A 19387-nucleotide genomic window follows, 5' to 3' on the forward strand; every position below is an offset into this window, starting at 1 on the left:
CATAGTATTAGAGATTTTTTGTCCATAATATGCTTTCTTTTTTATGTTATTTAATTTTGTAGTTTTGTTTCTCAACTTGCGATAATGTGCTCTGTCTACATAACATTTTGATTCAAAGGCCAGATCTTTGACATTGTCCCTTTGCCTCATGAGGGACATTAACTCTTCATCTAACCATGGAGCGCTGTTGATTTTTATAGATCTTTTCCGGAGAGGTGCATGTTTATCAACTATTTTACTAAAAGTGTCCATAAAAATGTTAAGAGAAGCATTTACATCCTCCTCCTGAAGAACTGCCGACCAATTTGAATTATTGATCTCATCAACAAACAGGCTGGGATTAAAGTTTTTATATGATCTACGATACGTGATCCTTCCACCAGGTTTAGGAATTTTCATCATTATTGAAATTGCTATCAGGTTATGATCACTGCATCCTACCCCCACAGAAACTGCTCGTGAACATAAATCAGGAACATTAGTAAAAATATGATCTATACATGTTGATTTAGACGTGTTATCCACAGCAATTCTTGTGGGTTGTGTCACCACCTGTTTGAGATTGCATACATTAGCCATTGTGATCAACTTTTTATGTAATGAGCACTTTTTTGAAAACCAGTCAATATTAAAATCCCCAAGCAGAAAGATATCCTTATTTTGATCTGAAACCATGTCCATATTTTCACATATTTTTTGTAAGTACTCTACATTTGAGTTTGGAGGTCTATAACAGCAACCAACCAGAAATGGCTTATTAAATGGAAGATTAATCTGTAACCATATTATTTCAATATCTCTGCATATTAAATCTGATTTAATTGTAGCAACAATATTCTCCTTTATATAAAACGCAACTCCCCCACCATTTTGATTTCTATCTCTTCTTTATAATTTGTACTCATCAATAGTTAGCTGTGAGTTCTCAAAACTGTCATCTAGATGTGTTTCAGATAAGGCAAAAACATGAATATTTTCTGTTGAACAGATTCTTGTAATTTCATGAATCTTGTTTCGAAGACTACATATGCTTAAATGAGCTAAAAGTAAACCTTTCTTTGACAAATTTACAAATAAAGATGACATGTTTACAAAAGAAAAAAAACATCAATGAGACACAATTTAAGTTGGATAGTAAACAGTCAGTTATTCTCTTTGTCCAATTGCAGGCCAAATAATGAGTTTATCATACCTTAGACTGGCTCTTTCACCTTTTGTTCTGGCTGCTATCAGTTTAGGCAGCAATTCCCTTCTCCTTTGCTGCACCACATCTGAAAAGTCTTCGTTGATGTAAATATTTGTGCCCTTTAATTTCTTCGCAGAAAAAAGGATGCGCTGGCGATCTTTAAATCTCAGAAACTTAAAAATTTTCCTCTGCTTTCTTCCTTCCTGGAACTGGCCCATCCGATATGCTCGCTCAATCTCAATTTTTGTACCATCGAGACCCAAATTCTCAGCTAGCACTTGTTGAATCTTGATTTCTAGACCACTTGAAGTTTCTCCTTTTTCCTCTGCAATCCCATCAATTAGAAGATTGGATCTCCTGGACTGATTATCAATGTATCAAAATAAATCATCCATCTCCTGCTTTGACTTTGTAATGCTGCTTTCAAATTATTTGATTTTTACATCAATGTCTATATATCCTTTTTTCATATCTTTCATGATACCTTGAGTAAATTGTAGGCTTGTTTTCAACTCCTGGACATCTCTGATAACACCATCCAACCTTTTTGTGCTTCCATCCATGATTATTTGAATAAAACTCTTGAAGTTTTCTTGTTGCTGTTGTAACATGTCCTTGTAGAATTCTTTCTGCTGATTCAGTAACTGGGTCAACTGTACTCATGGTCACAACAGCATCATCATCAGGCATTGCTTTAGATTTAGGAGGCATGATTACTCACTCTTACCACGATGTACCAAGTTGGATGTTAATGTGAGGATATCTCTTCAGGCCTAACAAGGCCAGAAGCCTCCAAAGCGCAGTACAAAATGTTGCAAATTATAAAGTTCTTTACAACTCGATGTTCTTAAAATCCACTGTATATGATCAAAGTGCATATATTGAGCAAATCTCAAACTTGATGTAATGGTCCTTAATGCGATTAAGTAGATTTTTAGTAGATTGTAAGCAGCCAAAAACTCAGAGAAAAGGCATGGCAGCCATCTTGTGATAGATCTCCAATACAATATTGTGTGGTAGATTATAGGTTAAGGTACTGAACATGGGCTCTGAAGGTTATGAGTTCAAATCCTAGTTCCAATGAGAACGTAATGGAAAAGCCACACATTATCAGCTCATTGCTGTATGTTTCAGGTCAGAGTAGATGCTGAATAAAACAGCTGGAACATAATGAGGGAATATGGAAATTTCCAGTTGAATGAAGAATTACTCTTAGGTCAGCTGGCACTTTAATATCATTAATTAAAGAAAACATTATATCTTACTATTCTGATAGTCTGGTCATATGACAGCAGGACAGTGTCTGAATGTTTAGGGGGCCCCTAAGATTAGGGACCAATCAATTAATTTTATATGCAAGAATAAAAAAAGAAATATTCAAAAACTATTTCATTTACAATATGATACTTCTGAATAATAAAAAAAACCCAATAAGCACTACGAACTGTTAATACTGAACTTTTCTAAAAATATCTATTTAATTGACAATTTAAAGTAATGCTCTCAAAGCTAGTAATGCCAAGCTAGCAACTTAATTAGCAACCTTTATGACATAAATCATTTGTGAATGTTGGAACCAATACATCTGCCTACTTTAAAATGATCACATATCACATATGACCTACATATTACATGATCTAATATGATAATCTTTGGTAGTAAATTGCTTTGCAATAGTAGCGTTTTATCATAAAACCGGTAGCATTGCTTCAGATATTGCTGACCTTTTAGTTTTTTGGTTGGGAAAGCTAGAATTCAAAATAGATTACTGGAAATGACAAATAAAATAAAATTTTTTTTTTTTTTTTTTTTTTTTTTTAAATAAGTATTTGTATGGGGGAGTGGTGGCTCCAGCGGTTAAGGCGCTGGGTTGCCGATCGGAAGGTCTGGGGTTCGAGCCCCGGTATCGCCAGGCTGCCAATCTTGGGCCCTTGAGCAAGGCCCTTAACCCTCTATGCTCTGGGGGTCCCTTACGAGGGAAATATCAAGGTCCGTGACGTCGGAATGACGTGGGGCCACCTTCCCGTGGGCTCACCACCTGCAGGAGGGACCATAAGGGACGGTGCTGTGAGGATTGGCCAGCAGTCGAAGGCGGGGTATGCCTGCTTAGACTGCTGCCCCCGCGACCCGAATTACGGATAAGCGGGAGAAAATGAATGAATGAATGAAGTATTTGTATGGCTTTGTTTAGTTGATATTGGCTTATTGTGCTCAAGGAGCTCTGCCTGTGATCTAACTTTTGATAATAAACATTTACTGAGATGAGCCTCTCTGTCGTAACCAGACAAGACTTTACAGGAAAAAAAAACAGAGGCATTTCCCAGACAAGTCGTAGGAGGAGAACATGGGAGGAGTCACGTAGCTTATTTACTGGCATAGCAAAGACAAACTGGATTTGAACTATTTTCATAAGAAGGAAACCTGGTGTGTATGTGTGTTTTTTTAAGCAAGTATTTCAAGTTTGGATGCACACACAATATCAGGTACACTATATATATGTGTGCTTCCAACATTGTGGCATTAATTTAACAACATATATGTAATGGTCATTTGACAATGGACTTTTTTTTACACCTTAAATGGTGCATCTAAAATAAATGTACAATAATTCAATATTCTTTTAAGGGTCTTTCTAAATTATCCCCTATGTGTAAATGACTGTATGTCTATGATACTCCTGTATGTTCCATAAATAAAATTATCATTTTATTTTATACATATGTACATAATACATATGATTTCTGTGCATTTTGAGACCATTTCAGTTTCTTTCGCTGTAAGTGTTTAAGTGTATAAGTATTCACAGCGCTTTACCCAGACTTAAACCCAGGATGTTGAACATCTCAGGAGAGATCTGAAAACGGCTGTGCACCGACGTTCCCCATCCCACCTAAAGGAGCTTTAAAGGTTCTGCAAAGAAGAATGGGAGAAATTAGTGTGCAAAGCTTGTAGCATATGTAACTGGTGCCAAAGGTGCTTCCACAAAGTATTGAGCAAAGGCTGTGAATACATACGTGATTTTTTTATTTTTTATTTTTTTTGTATTTTTAATATGATACTGTTAATAATTAGCTAATTTCTCCAAATCATGTCAAGTTATGAGTCACTTAATGTTCAACAACAGCCCTGTTTCATATAACACCTTTTTATATAAACATAAATTTAATACATTTTAAGTTTGCTAAAAATACTAGAAATTGCTGTGAGAAAAAAAATAATAATAATAATAAATATATTTATATATATATATATATATATATATATATATATATATATATATATATATATATATATATATATATATATATATATATATATAGTTTCTTTTTTTTCCCTTTATATTGCATACCATTTTCCTACCAGTGTTATATCTACATAATCTACCCCCTTGTTTAGAGAATCCTGTGAGGAATTATACAGCATGGGCTTTTTTTTGTCCTTTACGTTCCAGGAATTGGAACTGATAGTGCTAATTGCACAGTAGACTGGCTAATTCTCATGTAATGAATCGAGGAAGTGGAACTGATCAACCTTTACCAGCTTACCCTGTGACATGCAACCTTTCAAGTTAAAAGTACATAATAACATATATACATAACATACATACAACATAATTAAGGTTTTCATGTTTTAAGGTATTGGTGACAGACTTATGCAAGCACAGTATCATACCAGCTGCAATTGCTATATATTTAACAATATACAGGAAATGTAACTATATATATAAATTTAGCTTTATTTTATATAAATGTTTCTTAATCGGTGTTGCCTACAATATTCTACACTAAGTGTTCTGCTTCTTTAAAACTGTGGTTTTTGTGGTTCTGTAAAGGGATGTGGGTATGTAATTGACACCATACATGTCTGAAGAATAGCAGCTCAAAAACTAAAACACAGTTCAGCAAAAAACATAGTTAAAACTCCTTAAAAACATGTGTCCTGAAGTACAGGGATTTAATAACTGAATTTACTCTGCTCTTTTAGAGCCCTGCTGGTATCCTGTTGCCATTCAATTCAATTCAATTCATTTTTATTTGTATAGCGCTTTTAACAATGAACATTGTCTCAAAGCAGCTTTACACAGATAATGCGGTGATTAAAAATGAATATATGCCATGCTTTTTGCAGAGGGCAGTTAAAACTTTCTTCCTTTAATGAATCAATAAATTAATGAATTAAACCAATCAACCAAACGGACAAACAAACTAATAAACGAACAAGTCAAAGATCACCATTTGTTTTTGGATAACTACTAAGTCAATATGTAAAATATTTTATTTTAGTCTATATTTAAGACTTAAAAACCATGTGGTCATTAATGAATCATTTAATTTCAGTTCAACAATTTATGATCTCCAGTGCACACCAAACTGATTAAATGAGCATGATGGATATCTGTGAGACCAGAAGGCTAGTCTCTGTCACATCTTGTCTCTCTCCCAAAATGGTTTACTTTCAGATATGTTTAGACATCGATAGCTGTGAGTAAAACTCACTGAGTCATGTTGACGTCAGGGTTAGATTGTCGTCACTCTGTCCACATTCCCAATTTATACTTACCATCCCTGTTTACAGTGAATCCAGAAAGTATTCACAGGCGCTTCCATTTTTCCACATTTTGTTGTTACAGCATTATTCAGCAAATTTTTTTAAATTCTTTATTTTTCCTCAAAATCCCACAAACAATACCCCATAATGACAATGTGAAAGAAGTTTGTTTGTAATGTTTGCAAATGTACATACGTCACATGTACATACATATTCACACCCTTTCCCATGACACTCCAAATTGAGCTCAGGTGCATCTTATTTCCACTGGTCATCCTTGAGATGTTTCTACAACGTGATTAGTTGCCTGTGGTAAATTCAGTTGATTGGACATGATTTGGAAAGGCACACACTGTCTATATGAGATCCTACTGTTAACAGTACAGGTCAAAACACAAACCAAGACATAAAGTGTAAGGATTGTATCGAGGCACAGATCTGGGGAAGGGTACAGAAAAATTTCTGCAGCATTAAAGGTACCAATGAGCACAGTGGCCCGCATCATCCGTAAATGGAAGAACTTTGGAACCAACAGGACTCTTCCTGGAGCGGGAAGCCTGGCCAAACTGACCAATCGGGGGGAAAAGGGCCTTAGTCAAGAAGGTGACCAAGAACCCAATGGTCACTCTTAAAGAGCTTCAGAAGAACAACCCTCTCTGCAGCAGTCCACCAATCAGGCCTGTATGGTAGCATGGTCAGACTGAAGCCACTCCTCAGTAAAAGCCACTCACCACCTGGCCAATACCTTCACTACAAGCATGGTGGTGGCAGCATCATACTGTGGGGATGTTTTTTTTAGTGGCAGGAACTGGGAGACTAGTCAGGATTGTTAAAAAAATGAATGCAGCAATGTTTAGAGACATCCTTGATAAGAACCTGCTCCAGAGTGCTCTGAACCTCAGACCGTGGTGACGGTTCATCTTACAACAGGACAATGACCCTAAGCACACAGCCAAGATAACAAAAGAGTGGCTACGGGACGACTCCTTGCCAGCCAGAGCCCAGACTTGAACCCGAGTGAACATCTCTGGAAAAACCTGAAAATGGCTGTGCACACTGTGCATCCAACCAGATGGAGCTTAAGAGGTTCTGCAAAGAACAATGGGAGAAACTGCTTTAATATAGATGTGCTAAGCTTGCAGCCTCATATTTAAAAAGACTTGAGGCTGTAATTGCCAAAGGTGCTTCAACAAAGTATTGAGCAAAGGCTGCGCATACTTTTGTGCATGTGATTTTTTTTGCTTTATATTTGTAATATATCTGCAAAGATTTCAAACATACTTATTTCACATTGAAAATTTTTTATGTATTGTTTGTGGAATTTTAAGGAAAATAATATATTTATCTATTTTGGAATATGGCTGTAACATACAATGTGGAAAAAGTGAAGCGCTGTGAATACTTTCTGGTTGCACTGTATTTTCTTGTTTAAAAAAAATCACAGAAGACAAATATAGAACACAGCTACACAAACACAACTACAAACAACCTAGCTAATGCTGAAAAACATGAAAGAAATGTACAACAAAAAGGAGGGGTTCAGTAAACCAAGAGAACATAGTCATTAAGGAAGGACAGCTAAGGAAATAGCCACTTTGGAGACTGATTACACTCGTAATAGCTTTATTCAGGATGGAAAACATCCATTTCTTTGACCACAGAATGGATCTATTCCATGCGTTGCATAAGCCACACATTATCAGTTCATTATAAGCTTGAGAGATAGTTTCTTTATGTTCCAGGCCAGAGGAGAAACTGAACTAAGCAGGAAGTGAAGACATTAAGTACAAACATGGGAGGCCCTTTTAGATTAGGTTAAGCTTCTAGGCTCCTCATGACAACAGACACTAAGATTAATCCTTTCTTTTCAACATTACATAAGTATATATTTATTACCATGTAGGTCCTACAGAATATGTTCTTCTAATGTGGAAAAACTCTAGCTACATAATAAGCCCTTTATACAGTTTAAACCTCATAACAGCTGATACTCAGAGGTTATTTTGATATAGCAGCTGTGGCTTAAGGAATCAGACTAAAAGTTTTTATATTTAAATGAATATCACAAAAATGTAAATGCAGCATGCCTTTAATAAATATATCCAAAGCTATGTTATAGTTCACATCTTTATCATTTTTTTGCCTTTCATTTGGTTAAATTGTTCATTAGGTTCACTTAACTCAAACTGTCATAGATTCTTAACCACAGAGTCAGAAAGCTATTAAATATAAAATAAAAGGACACAGTGTGAATAGTTGTGTATAAAAAAGAACTTAATCTTTATTAATCTTCTCTCATCAGTTTTTGCAGAGATCAGGATATTTCTGCCTTCTAATCAAGACAGTGTGTTTCTATGGTAAACAAAGCACCGCCTTCTGGAGCTGCTTCACTCCCCTGGAGAATTATGTACAAAATGGTCATGTGAAAATTATACTTTCAAAATCCACTTGTCTACTTCCTCATGGCTTCACCCCAAGACCCGACCTTGGTGAGTCCACAATAACAGTCTTTATGCTTGTATTTACATTATTTTCACAGTAGTTAATAAATAATGGTGGTGACCGAGTAATATGCTTTATGATGGGTAATCGAATAATAGCCAAGACCTTGTGGGGTTAGGCAGACTGGTAAAAAGAATTCAATGGATAACGCTCATCACCGTAGTTAAACATAAACTTTTTTTAATTTACAGAGCAAACTATGTAGAAAACCTTTTCGTCTGCCAGTATTTACATATATTACTATTAACACTATACATCCTCATAATATTAGACTGAAGTTTCTATTTATGTACAAAATGGGGTACAGATGCTGAAAAATTACTGTGTACATGTTTAGTGTTCCTTATTTACATTGTTACCCGTTTTCCTTTCCACTGTAAACCAAGTGGGCAAATATATCTATATTCCTGAGTAATGCTGTTTGCAGGCACATCATAGGGCTCTTTCTTCACTGAAAAAGATAAGCTCTGTTTCAGAACCCACTGCCTGTTGTGGCTGAGCTTGTCTTTGATGCCACCCTGACTTCCTCATTCAAACGTGAACTCAGACAGCTATTTAGCAAACCACAACCTATCCAATGCAAACGTGAATGCAACGCAGTCCTTGTACCTGAAGTACATGTGCATGAAGACTAAAGGAGTGCACTGAACTAAGTGGCTCTAAAAGCAACAGTGTTGTGCATAGATTTATGTCTAAGCTGCAAGTCCAGTTTTGTCACTGTGAGTCCACTACTGGCCATGTTCAGAGAAGAGCAATGTGTAATTTAGATGCAGCTCTCATGGTTTGGGTGTAAAAGTGCAGATTTTGGCTCGACGTTCACTCCACTTGCAACGATCTCTTTAACAGGCACATAGAGTTTTCCTCCACCCAGGCTCTGTGGTGAAAGAGAAACATTGGCGTATTATTAGTTCAACAAGGAACATTATCATATCTCACTTCATACCTCTGCCAGGCTTTTATCTGTGTATCTGTGTCACTTTGATGTGGTTACCTTAGAAAGTCCATCAGTAGTACTGTTAAGCATATCTTTGAAAAACATGGATGGTTCAGGAATCTTTGGGAGAATTATGTCCTTGTTTCTGTGAAAATATTGATACAGGAATAAAATGTTTGCAAGACGAGCCATTTATGTTAATCTTGCCTAGAGGAAATAGAAATATTGTCACTCGTATAGCATTAAAAAGTAATACAAGTTGTCTCTTAATATTTTATTACAAGAGCAGGGAAATGAAGGACAGTGAAACAACCTTTCTGGAAAAATAAATAAAGAAATATATATATATATATATATATATATATATATATATATATATATATATATATATATATATATATATATATATATATATATATATATAAACACATTATAAATGTAAATGTAAAACACACATTATATGACATTATAACATTATGACCGGTGACTAAATAACACTGATTATCTCTTTATTACGGCACCTTTCATTAGGTAGGGTATATTACGAGCTTACGGATTTGATCGAGTTTGACAAGGGCCAAATTATGACGCCCAGACGACTGGGTCTATCCTTAAAACTGCAGGTCTTGTGGGCTGTTCCCCGTCTGCAGTGTTCATTATCTATCGAAAGTGGTCCAAGGCTAGAACAGTGGTGAACTGGCGACATAGTCATAAGCGGCCAAGGCTCATTGATGTATGTGGGGAGTGAAGGCTGACCCGTGTGGTCCGATCCAACAGATGAGCTACTGTAGCTCACATTGCTGAAGAAGTTAATGCTGTTAATGCGCGATGAGTCAGATGTGTTTTTGGCAGCAAAAGGGGACCAACACAATATTAGGCAGGTGGTCATAATGTTATGCTTCATCAGTATATATATATATATATATATATATATATATATATATATATATATATATATATATATATATATATATATATATATATATATAAAATGCTGACTTATTGCAAAAAAAAAAAAAAGAATATTGAATGAATGAATGATAAGAATTACCTCCTAAAGAGCACTATAGCTACAATGAGACTGCAGCATACCATTACAGGGGTGATGATCATAGCTACTTTAAATGGCAAATTTGGGTCACCATCCTCACCTACAAACAAAAAACTGGGTTAAAGTCAAAGTAATCAGAATATAGTATCTTATCATATGGTTTGTCATACACTACAGAAATCTACACCCTTTTAAGTCTAAAAATATAGTGTAGTCACTGTCTGGGATCCTCTCGCACTACCTTTTCCTGAAACACTTAAACTAACACTTTCAAAGTTTGCTTTGTTGAAAAAATAAAAATAAATAAATAGACAAGGGCATTTGCTAAATGCCACAAATGTAAATGTAGTCAGTTTGGATTTTGATGAACCAGTCTTTGTGGTAGAGAAAAGTACAGTATAATAGTGAAATAGTGAAATAGTGAGTTAAGAAGGGTAGAAGTCTAAAAAAAGGAATACAATACCAAAATATTCCGGTTCGCTAATGTCACTCTCAATCTCCTGTTTCCCGCCACATAAGCTGGAGTATATGACCTGCCCTCGAACGGTGTACCTGCAGCCCGCGTCATATTCCACATGTACTGAGCTTTTCTCTTGTGCTCCCTCTTCACTCTACATATTCAGACACAAACATTTTCATGTAAATATCTATACAGGTGTGCTTATTTGTTAAGTCAATTTTAATACCTAAATGTCAGCAATTTATAAAAAATATTCAGTAGAACAGCCTGGAACAGTATAGGGTTACAAAAGCATTAAAGTACACTCACCACACACTTTATTAGAAAAAAACCTGTGTACACCTGCATATAAATACAGTTATCTAAGCAGCCATTTAAGTAGCAGCAGCGAAATGCAAACAAGCTCAAGCATATCTAAAGGTCAAGAGCTTTAGAAAATGTGTTCACTTTAAACATCAGAATGAAGAAAAGATGTGAGCTCATGATAAAGTCACTCATGGAATCACTATTAACATAACAAGAATCAAGGTGCTATCATAGGAGAATATACACCTAAACTGCACTGTTGAAGACTGGAAAAAGACCATGTGATCTTTCTTTCGAATATTTAACTTTTTAGCCTCAGATTTCTGTTCTTTATTGACAGGATTAAAATGTGATGCTGTTGTAGCCAAAGACTATAGACTGTTTTCATAGGGTAAATCAGTTCCTTAAACGTACTCAAAAGGTCAAACCTTCCTTCCTGGCACAGACAAAATGCCACAATTAAACTCACAGATATCATATTTTCCCTTGTTGCTATTTTATGTGAGCTCTTGACCTGTATCAGCGCAATTATATACATTTTGATCTGCTGCTACATGATTGGATTACTGCATAAATGAGCGGTTGTACATTTGCTCCTCTAAAAGTGGGAGATGGGTGTATATATTTGCATGCTGTTGAATTATACATACATAGATTAATAAATATCATAAATATTTAACCATGTACAGGTCATAGGCCACCAGCAGCTTTGTTATTTTAGCAAAGTTTTAAATTATATATTAATTCTACTGTCTCCAAGATAAAAATACAGGAAACGCGTACACATTTAAATATGTAAAAAAATAGCTTTTTTTTTTCGGGGAAAAGTCAGTATTTAGTGTGACCTCTGTTTGCACTAAGACTGAACTTTTCTGAAGTAATTTACAATACAAGGCTTCTTTCAGCCCTTCCCAGAGTTGTTCTTTAGATTTAGGTTGCCTTTAAGTTCTTTATTTATGTCTTTAATTGTCTTTTATTTGGGAAGGAATGGCATGATGAATTCGAATCTGTCTGTACTTCTCAGCGCTTATGATCCAATCAATTTGGACAACATCGCCATATACCACCGGTAGAAATGCAGCCCTAAACCAGGACAGACCCTACACCATGTTTCACTGAAGCCCACATGCATTTACTTACCCACCTAACTGTTTTCACATACTGTCAATGACTGAACCCAAATATTGCAAACTTGGATTCAGCACTCATAATACAATTTTCCACTGATCTTCATTCCAATCTTGATGCATATACATCGCATATCTTAACTTTTTCATCCTGTTCCATTTCCATTAAAGTGGGTTCTTATCTGCTATCCTAATCGTGCTATTTTGGATTGTAGTAGGGTAAATCCTGATGAAGCTGACAGATGCTGAGCCAAGTCCTTGCTGGACATCTTCTAGAGGTTTTCTTGGCCTTCCTTTCTTGTCTGTGACCGCTCCTTATTCTTACATTTTCGTTATTATAGTTTAAATACCACATCAGTGTGTTTGTCGATTTCCCACTGAGAGTGGTCTTGCTGATGCAAAAGAATGATTTTATGTCTGTCAAATTCTGTGGTTTTTGGCCTTTTGAATGGAACGCTCTTATAGAAGGTGGTCTTATTAGCAAGCTTCCACTGCATTAAACTCGTACAACATGTCCATGTTATGCTTAAGCATGTCTTTAAAAAAACCTGGTGTAATAGACCTTTTTTCACTGCAGTCTATTTGACGTGAAATAGTAGGACAAATTCCATTCCAGGTCCCTGCTATTGCTCAAGAGTAAATACACTAAATACTTGCCTGTAGCAGCTTCAAAGAAGCTATTTTTAATACTGCATACACATTTCTTATATTTTCTGGTTGTATTCTAGTAAAGCAACTACAAAATAATTGTGAATGGTTAATATAGCATTGCTGAAACAACAAATCTAATGGTGGCTTAAGAACTTTGCACAGTAATGTATGTAGAAATGATGGTTTGCTGGTTGATTTTGAGGCTAATTCTATTTCACATTATAAGACAGCAAAGCACATATAACACCAATGTCTTACCTCTTTTTTGCATCTGCTGTAGAAATACTTGTATTTCAAACAATGTGATGGTATGAAATTTGAAGTGATTGTTTGAAAATGGAGGCGTTCACCTTCTTGTGTGATGCTGACCTTGGGCTTAGGTATTTTCACTAAAAAAATACAAAAAAAAGAAAGAATAACCAATGGAAAAATGTAAAACAACATTTTCAATTACATGATAAAATGCATTTAAAAACACACATAATTTGCTTTGTATTAGTTCATGCACATTTAAAATAAAACAAAAAAGATCAAGTTTCAAAATAAAGTGTGTCTGGTAGGATTTTAGATGGTTTTAATCCCTAGATTATGTTTTTTTATGTTTTAAAGTAATTTTTAATATACATTGCATTCAGAATGTTTTCAGACCCACTTCATGTAACAATTTTATGTTACAGCCTGATACCAAATCCTTTAAATAATTTTTTATTTTTTTGCACATCTGGATTGCGGTAATCTCTGCCATTCTTCTTTGCGAATCCACTCAAGATGGGTCAATTTGAACGGGGACCGTCAAGGTGGACAGCCACTTTCAGGTCTCTTTAGAGATGTTCATTAGTGTTCAATTTAGAGCTCTTAGTTGTCGCTAAGCCACTCTGTGTTGTCTTGGCTGTGTGCTTAGGGTCATTGTCATGTTGGAAGGTGAACCTTTGCACTGTGAAAAAAAGTTTTGATTGCAGATGTTACTGACCTTTGCCCCATTGAGCTTTTTCTTAACCCTGACTAGTCTTCCAGTCACTGCTGCTAAAAAACATCCCCATAGCATGATGCTGCCACCATCATGCTTCAGTGTTTGGATGGTATTGTGCAGGTGTTGAGCAGTGCCTGGTTTCCTCTGACATAAGTTTTACAATTAAGGCCAAACAGTTCAAATTAGTTTTCATTAGACCATAAAATATTGTTCCACACAGTCTGAGAGTCATTTTTTGGTAAAGGCCAAGTGGGATTTCATCCATAAAGCCCATATCAGTGGAGGGCTGCAGTGATGGTTGTCCTTTTGCAACTTTGTACCAGCGCCACATATCTCTGGATATCTGGATCTTGGTCACCTCTTCTGCCCCGATTGGTTAGTTTGGACAGTCAACCAGCTCATGGAAAATTCCTGGTTGTGCCAAACATCTTTTAATTGAGAATCAGGGAGGCTACTGTGCTCTTGGGAATCTTCAGTGCAGGAGAAATTAGAGCCCTCACCAGATCTGTGCCTTGCAACAATAATGTCTCATAGCTCTGCAAGCCTCATGGCTTGTTTTTTGCTCTGATACACATTGTCAGCTGGGAGGCTTTCTAGAGAAAAGTGTGTGCCTTTTCAAATCATGTCCAATCAATTTAAACATCAAACATCTCAGCAATGATCAATTGAAATGGAAGGCACCTGAGCTACATTTTAAGTGTGGTTGCAAAGGGTCTCAGTTTTTAGTTACATATGATATTTCAGTTTTTTTTCCTTTTTCATACACTTGCAAATATTTAAAAAATTCTGTTTATAGAATGTAGAATTAGGACATTCATTTAAAAAATGAAGTTGATTCTAGTATCAGGCTGCAACGTAACAAAATTGAAAATAGTGAAGCAGGACTGAATACTTTCTGAATGCACTGTATGCAATATATATATATATATATATATATATATATATATATATATATATATATATATATATATATATATATATATATTCTAAAAACTCATAAGGCAGGTGCTAAAATAGGCCAGAAGTATAAACTAAGAATGTAAGTGGACATGCTTGATAAGCAGAGAAAATTTTTTTTATGGTTGTGCCTACCTGACTCAAGTATGTCTATCATAAACCTGTTGTTAATCAGTTGATTTTCTCCAGTGCCATTAATGACAAAGTAAACATTTGTTTGGAATGTAAGACCTTTATCATGCAGGTGGCAGCCTGTCTTCATGTTTCCATAGGTGATATATGACATACAATGCTTTAGGATGCCTTTGTTATTTTGCTCTTCCCTATAGGACAATGTATGTATTAGTACATTAGTGTTCAGGTACAAGCAAATCATTTATGCTGCTTGGAAAACAAAAAATGAGCTCAAACAAAGATTTTAAATTTAAACTTATAATAAAACCAAACAAGCCACCTGTAAAACAGCTGAAGGTCAGGAGTACTTTTGACTACAGTCCATGTGCAGTTCATCGTTTCATTCGCATAGTAGACACAATTGAAGTTCTTCACTAAGGCTGATTAAAAAAATCAGTCAATACAATGTCCTTGCACACAAGAAATGACTTTACTGAATAATGTGATTACTTGCAAGCCCTCTATAGGCTTAATGCTGCTCTTAAATCCTTACTGACTCGTAATTCAACTTTTAGGAACATTTAGCATTTTAGAGAAATTATTAAGTTTACAAGTAGCAGAATGTGCTATTAACAGCTGCCAATACATAAAAGATGATAATAAAACTCATAATTATAAAATATGTGAATCGTATGCTCAGGGTGTTACCTTGAGGTGGAGAGAGATGTTTGTATACTTCTTTGCTGGCCTTTTTGTTTTCGCAGTCCATTGGGTTCGTTGTTATGCCGACACATATTTCATCCTCTTTAGAAATGGAAGTTTCAAAGTTCAAACGATCTGTTCGATGTTTATTTGAAGTATCGCTTCTGGGAGGACATTTTTGCTGAGGAAGAATTTTTTATTTTTTTTTGTTACTTACACAGCTTTACAGTATATACGTTTGCAGTGAAATGAAAACCTGTCCCATTCCTCTTTATTCTTCTGTGCAATAAGAAATAATAGAAAAAACTAATAAAAAAAAAAATTTTGAAATATTTGTAAGAAATATTTGTACAAGAATGCAAAAAACCCCCCAAATGATGCATAATGTTATGTTATGTGTAATAAGAATAAGAGTCCAAAGTGCAGGGTGAGGAATGTCAATGATTGCAGAGTGGACAAGAGAGTCTTTATGGAGCCCTAATGGATTTGTACAGTAGGCATATCCATGTTGAAAAGTCAGATGGCCTGAGGGAAATAGCCTTTAAGTTTTAGCCATCAGACTACACAAGTACCTGCCTGATTGCAGCTGGCTGAATGGACAGTTTCCGGGGTGAGTGGAGTCCTTGATGATTTTAGAAGCTCTGTATCATTTGGTGTAGATGTGTTGCACACCACTCTCTGCAGAGTTTTGCAGTCCTTGGTTGAACAGTTCCTGTACCGTGCAAGTAATTAAACTTTATGCTGCCCGAGTATAGAAACTTTTCCAGGATTTTGGTTCCAACCACTGTCTGGCCTTGGATGGTCAGGTCCTCAAAAAAGTTGCTCGCTCTCTTGACAGAGGTCCCACCAATCCTGAGCAAGGTGTATTTTAACTGTTGTCACTCAGTGAAGTTCACAATAAGATCCTTGGTTTTGCTTACATTCAGAAGAGACAGTTAGAACGATGCGAAGCTCCACCTTCTCAAGGTGGGCAGCCTGGTTGTTGTTCGAGCTGAGTCCTATAATCATAGCGTCATCAGCAAACTTGATAATCTATTCTGATAATCTATACTCTAAGTAGAGCTGCGAGAGGACACACAGTGTGTAGAGAGAGTACAGCATGCGGTTCAAGATATGACCTTGTTTTGGAGGTAAACTCTCACTACCTGATGTGTGCCTGTGAAGAGTATCTGGACATAGTCACAATGGGCTTACTGGGTTTTTTTTGACACAGGAATGCCAACAGATTTTTTAAAACAGGTGGATCCACAAAGGTTAAAGATAGAACTGAACAGATCAGCAAGCTAATCAGCACAGGATTTCAATTGAGGTTTCAAATGTCTGAAAACCTCATCCATAACAGAGTTGCTTCCTTCTGATTCCCTAGTCGGCAGGCTAGTGCCAACATTGTTTACCCCTCAAAGCAAGCGTAGGCGAACTAAAAACATATCCCTTTAAAATGTGTTGCCTTAACATTCCTACCAGAATAGATCAGGTAGGGAGGGCATGCAAATTTGTTGAAAATGACACAATGGAGTAACATCTCACCTCATTATATATTGCTAAAGTATAGTTCACTTTACAGTCTGTGCCCAAGCCGACTGGTTCTCTCCAGTGTACACGCAGAGACAAAACGCTCGAGTCCCATGACAAGCTGAGGTTTTCCGGTGGTGGCAAATCGCCTTCAATAAGTGGGGGGGGGGGACACACACAGATAGCAACAAGTTAAATGGAGCACATGCAGATTTCATAGGTCCACAAATACACACAAGGGTTTGGCCTGAACTTTGCAACCAAATGCCATTATCAAATTACAATTCTCTTTATGGTCGAGGTGCACACTTTGTTCCTGTTTGTAATCAATAATTACATATTAACAACACAGCCGGAGAACAAGAAAAGCCTGTCGAACTACAGATTACACATAGAAGATCAGGCAACTGAACCTGAAATAAATCGACACGATTCTTATTATTACTCTCCTGATTTATATGTGAATTTTTTATTTATTTTTAGCTACACCTTTTTTTCCCAATAATTTCTCATCCCTTTTTCTCTGAACGCTAGTTCGACAAGTTGATAGTCCAGTTTCTTTACCAATGTTCATAAGGTTTATTCTGTAAGGTCAACGTATACAAGCCCACGCCCTTACATAAGAAAATATAATATTAATAAATGTAAAGAAAACCCAAAAAACAAATTGTTCTTTAGGTCTCACATAAAGATGCAAATGTACTTAGAATGCATTATAAAAAATGAATCAAAAACACAATGCAGATCAAAGAGATGATTATAACAGATATGAAGCATTTCATTTAGTCCAAGAAAGTAGACTAAAATGAGATATCTTTTGTAGGAAATTAGTTCTGTGCTGTGAATGCCTGAAAGACCGGATGCTGGATTGACGGGTGACCCTGTGTCCGGATTTTCGGGAAGTCTACAGGATATGCAGATTTACACACACACACACACACACACACACACACACAGAACTGCACTCCTCCCTTTCAACAACAATCAACAAACCTTTCTAAATTCAAACCTTAACAGAGGTACAGAAATTACCTGACAAGCTGGCAAGTCCATCCAGGGCGAAGGACATGCACATCAGCAGCACAGAACCACCCCAGCCGGGGAGCACCATAATCAGCTCACTGATGGGGCAAAGTGTCCTCAGTAAACCTCTTCATGTGTGAATAGAGAACAAAAAAAAATCAAAACACGACACTTATCCTAAAGGATGTCAAGACGTTAAATCCCTTATGACCGTGCTTAAAATAAGCCGAAATGACTACCAGAGTTACGTCCGTATCCCAGAGTGTTGTGAGTGTGACTGAAAGAAAACCAGCTCTAATCTGCGTCTCTTGGCTTGTCAGTAGAAGTGGGCAGGGTTTCCTGCTACTGTTTATAAAGGTTTTATGGCGCAACACCAAAATGCTGCACACCTCAAACGCGCGCTACATTGTAAACATGTAACATGGCAAGGGCAAATGGGGAACCATTGTTTTCCGAGATATGATGAACACATCTGAGAAAATGGGCAATGCACTGAATTTTTCTTTTGGATTTGGATGTTGTGTCACTAAGTCGTGGGATGCATTAGTCATACATTACATTCGTCTATGTGAGACGTCTTTATAACGCCTTATATAGCTATTACAGATAGAGAGTACAGAATAAGAAATACTTCTTGCTTGAATCCTGTTTAATATTGATTTCACGGGGCATTTTGGAGGTTTATAAAACAATACCGACGACGGAAACGAACTGTGCTGAAATACACAATCGGAATTCATTACAGAAATCATAAAACACTTCCACTACTCACGCAATCAGTGGTTAACCAGTAAGTGGGTGTGTATACATTACAAAAGTGGGTTTGTATACATTAATAAATTATTACGATGGAACTATAATGAATGGACAATAAGTTCCATCCAGATGAGGATGGGTTCCCTTTTTGAATCTGTTTCCTCTCAAGAAATTTTGTGGGTTTATCAAACAGGACATGGCAGAACTGTACTGAAATACACAGTCTAATCCATCACAGAAATCCTGAAACACTTCCACTACTAACACAATCAGTGGTTAACCAGTAAAACCATTACCCATTCACAGTGAGTTTGTGTACATCATTAAATCATTATGACATTCAGTGCCACCAGGATGAGGATGGGTTCCTTTTTGAGTCTGGTTCCTCAATGCAATCTGTGGGTTTATAAAACACATTGAACTGTGCTGAAATACACAATATAAACCATTACAGAAATACTGAAACCACTTCCACTATTAACACCATCAACGGATAACCAGGAAAACCATTATTTATTCAAAGTGGGTTTGTATACATCGTTAAATCATTATGATAAAGCTATAATGAATGGACATTCGGTGCTATCC

General features: G+C 36.2%; 1 protein-coding gene and 1 long non-coding RNA gene across 2 annotated transcripts; one reads left to right on the forward strand and one right to left on the reverse strand.

The window, feature by feature from the left end:
- Positions 1-7990: 7990 nt before the first annotated feature.
- Positions 7991-18361, reverse strand: LOC310726542 (interleukin-13 receptor subunit alpha-1-like). The gene is made up of 11 exons (XM_083542244.1): positions 18280-18361; positions 18053-18171; positions 17036-17169; positions 15515-15689; positions 15147-15246; positions 14828-15015; positions 13024-13154; positions 10685-10832; positions 10222-10321; positions 9228-9315; positions 7991-9110 (listed from the first exon to the last, which is right to left on the reverse strand). The coding sequence occupies exons 2-11, from the start codon at positions 18129-18131 to the stop codon at positions 9000-9002; spliced, it is 1254 nt and encodes a 417-aa protein (XP_083398370.1). The 5' UTR covers positions 18132-18171; positions 18280-18361; the 3' UTR covers positions 7991-8999.
- Positions 13153-14374, forward strand: LOC310726543. Its single transcript, XR_014533789.1, has 2 exons — positions 13153-13902; positions 13980-14374. It is a non-coding gene; the product is annotated as an uncharacterized lncRNA (long non-coding RNA).
- Positions 18362-19387: the final 1026 nt, after the last annotated feature.

This window comes from Silurus aristotelis (genome assembly GCF_946808225.1).
Source record: "Silurus aristotelis genome assembly, chromosome: 5".
Taxonomy (NCBI): Eukaryota; Metazoa; Chordata; class Actinopteri; order Siluriformes; family Siluridae; genus Silurus; species Silurus aristotelis.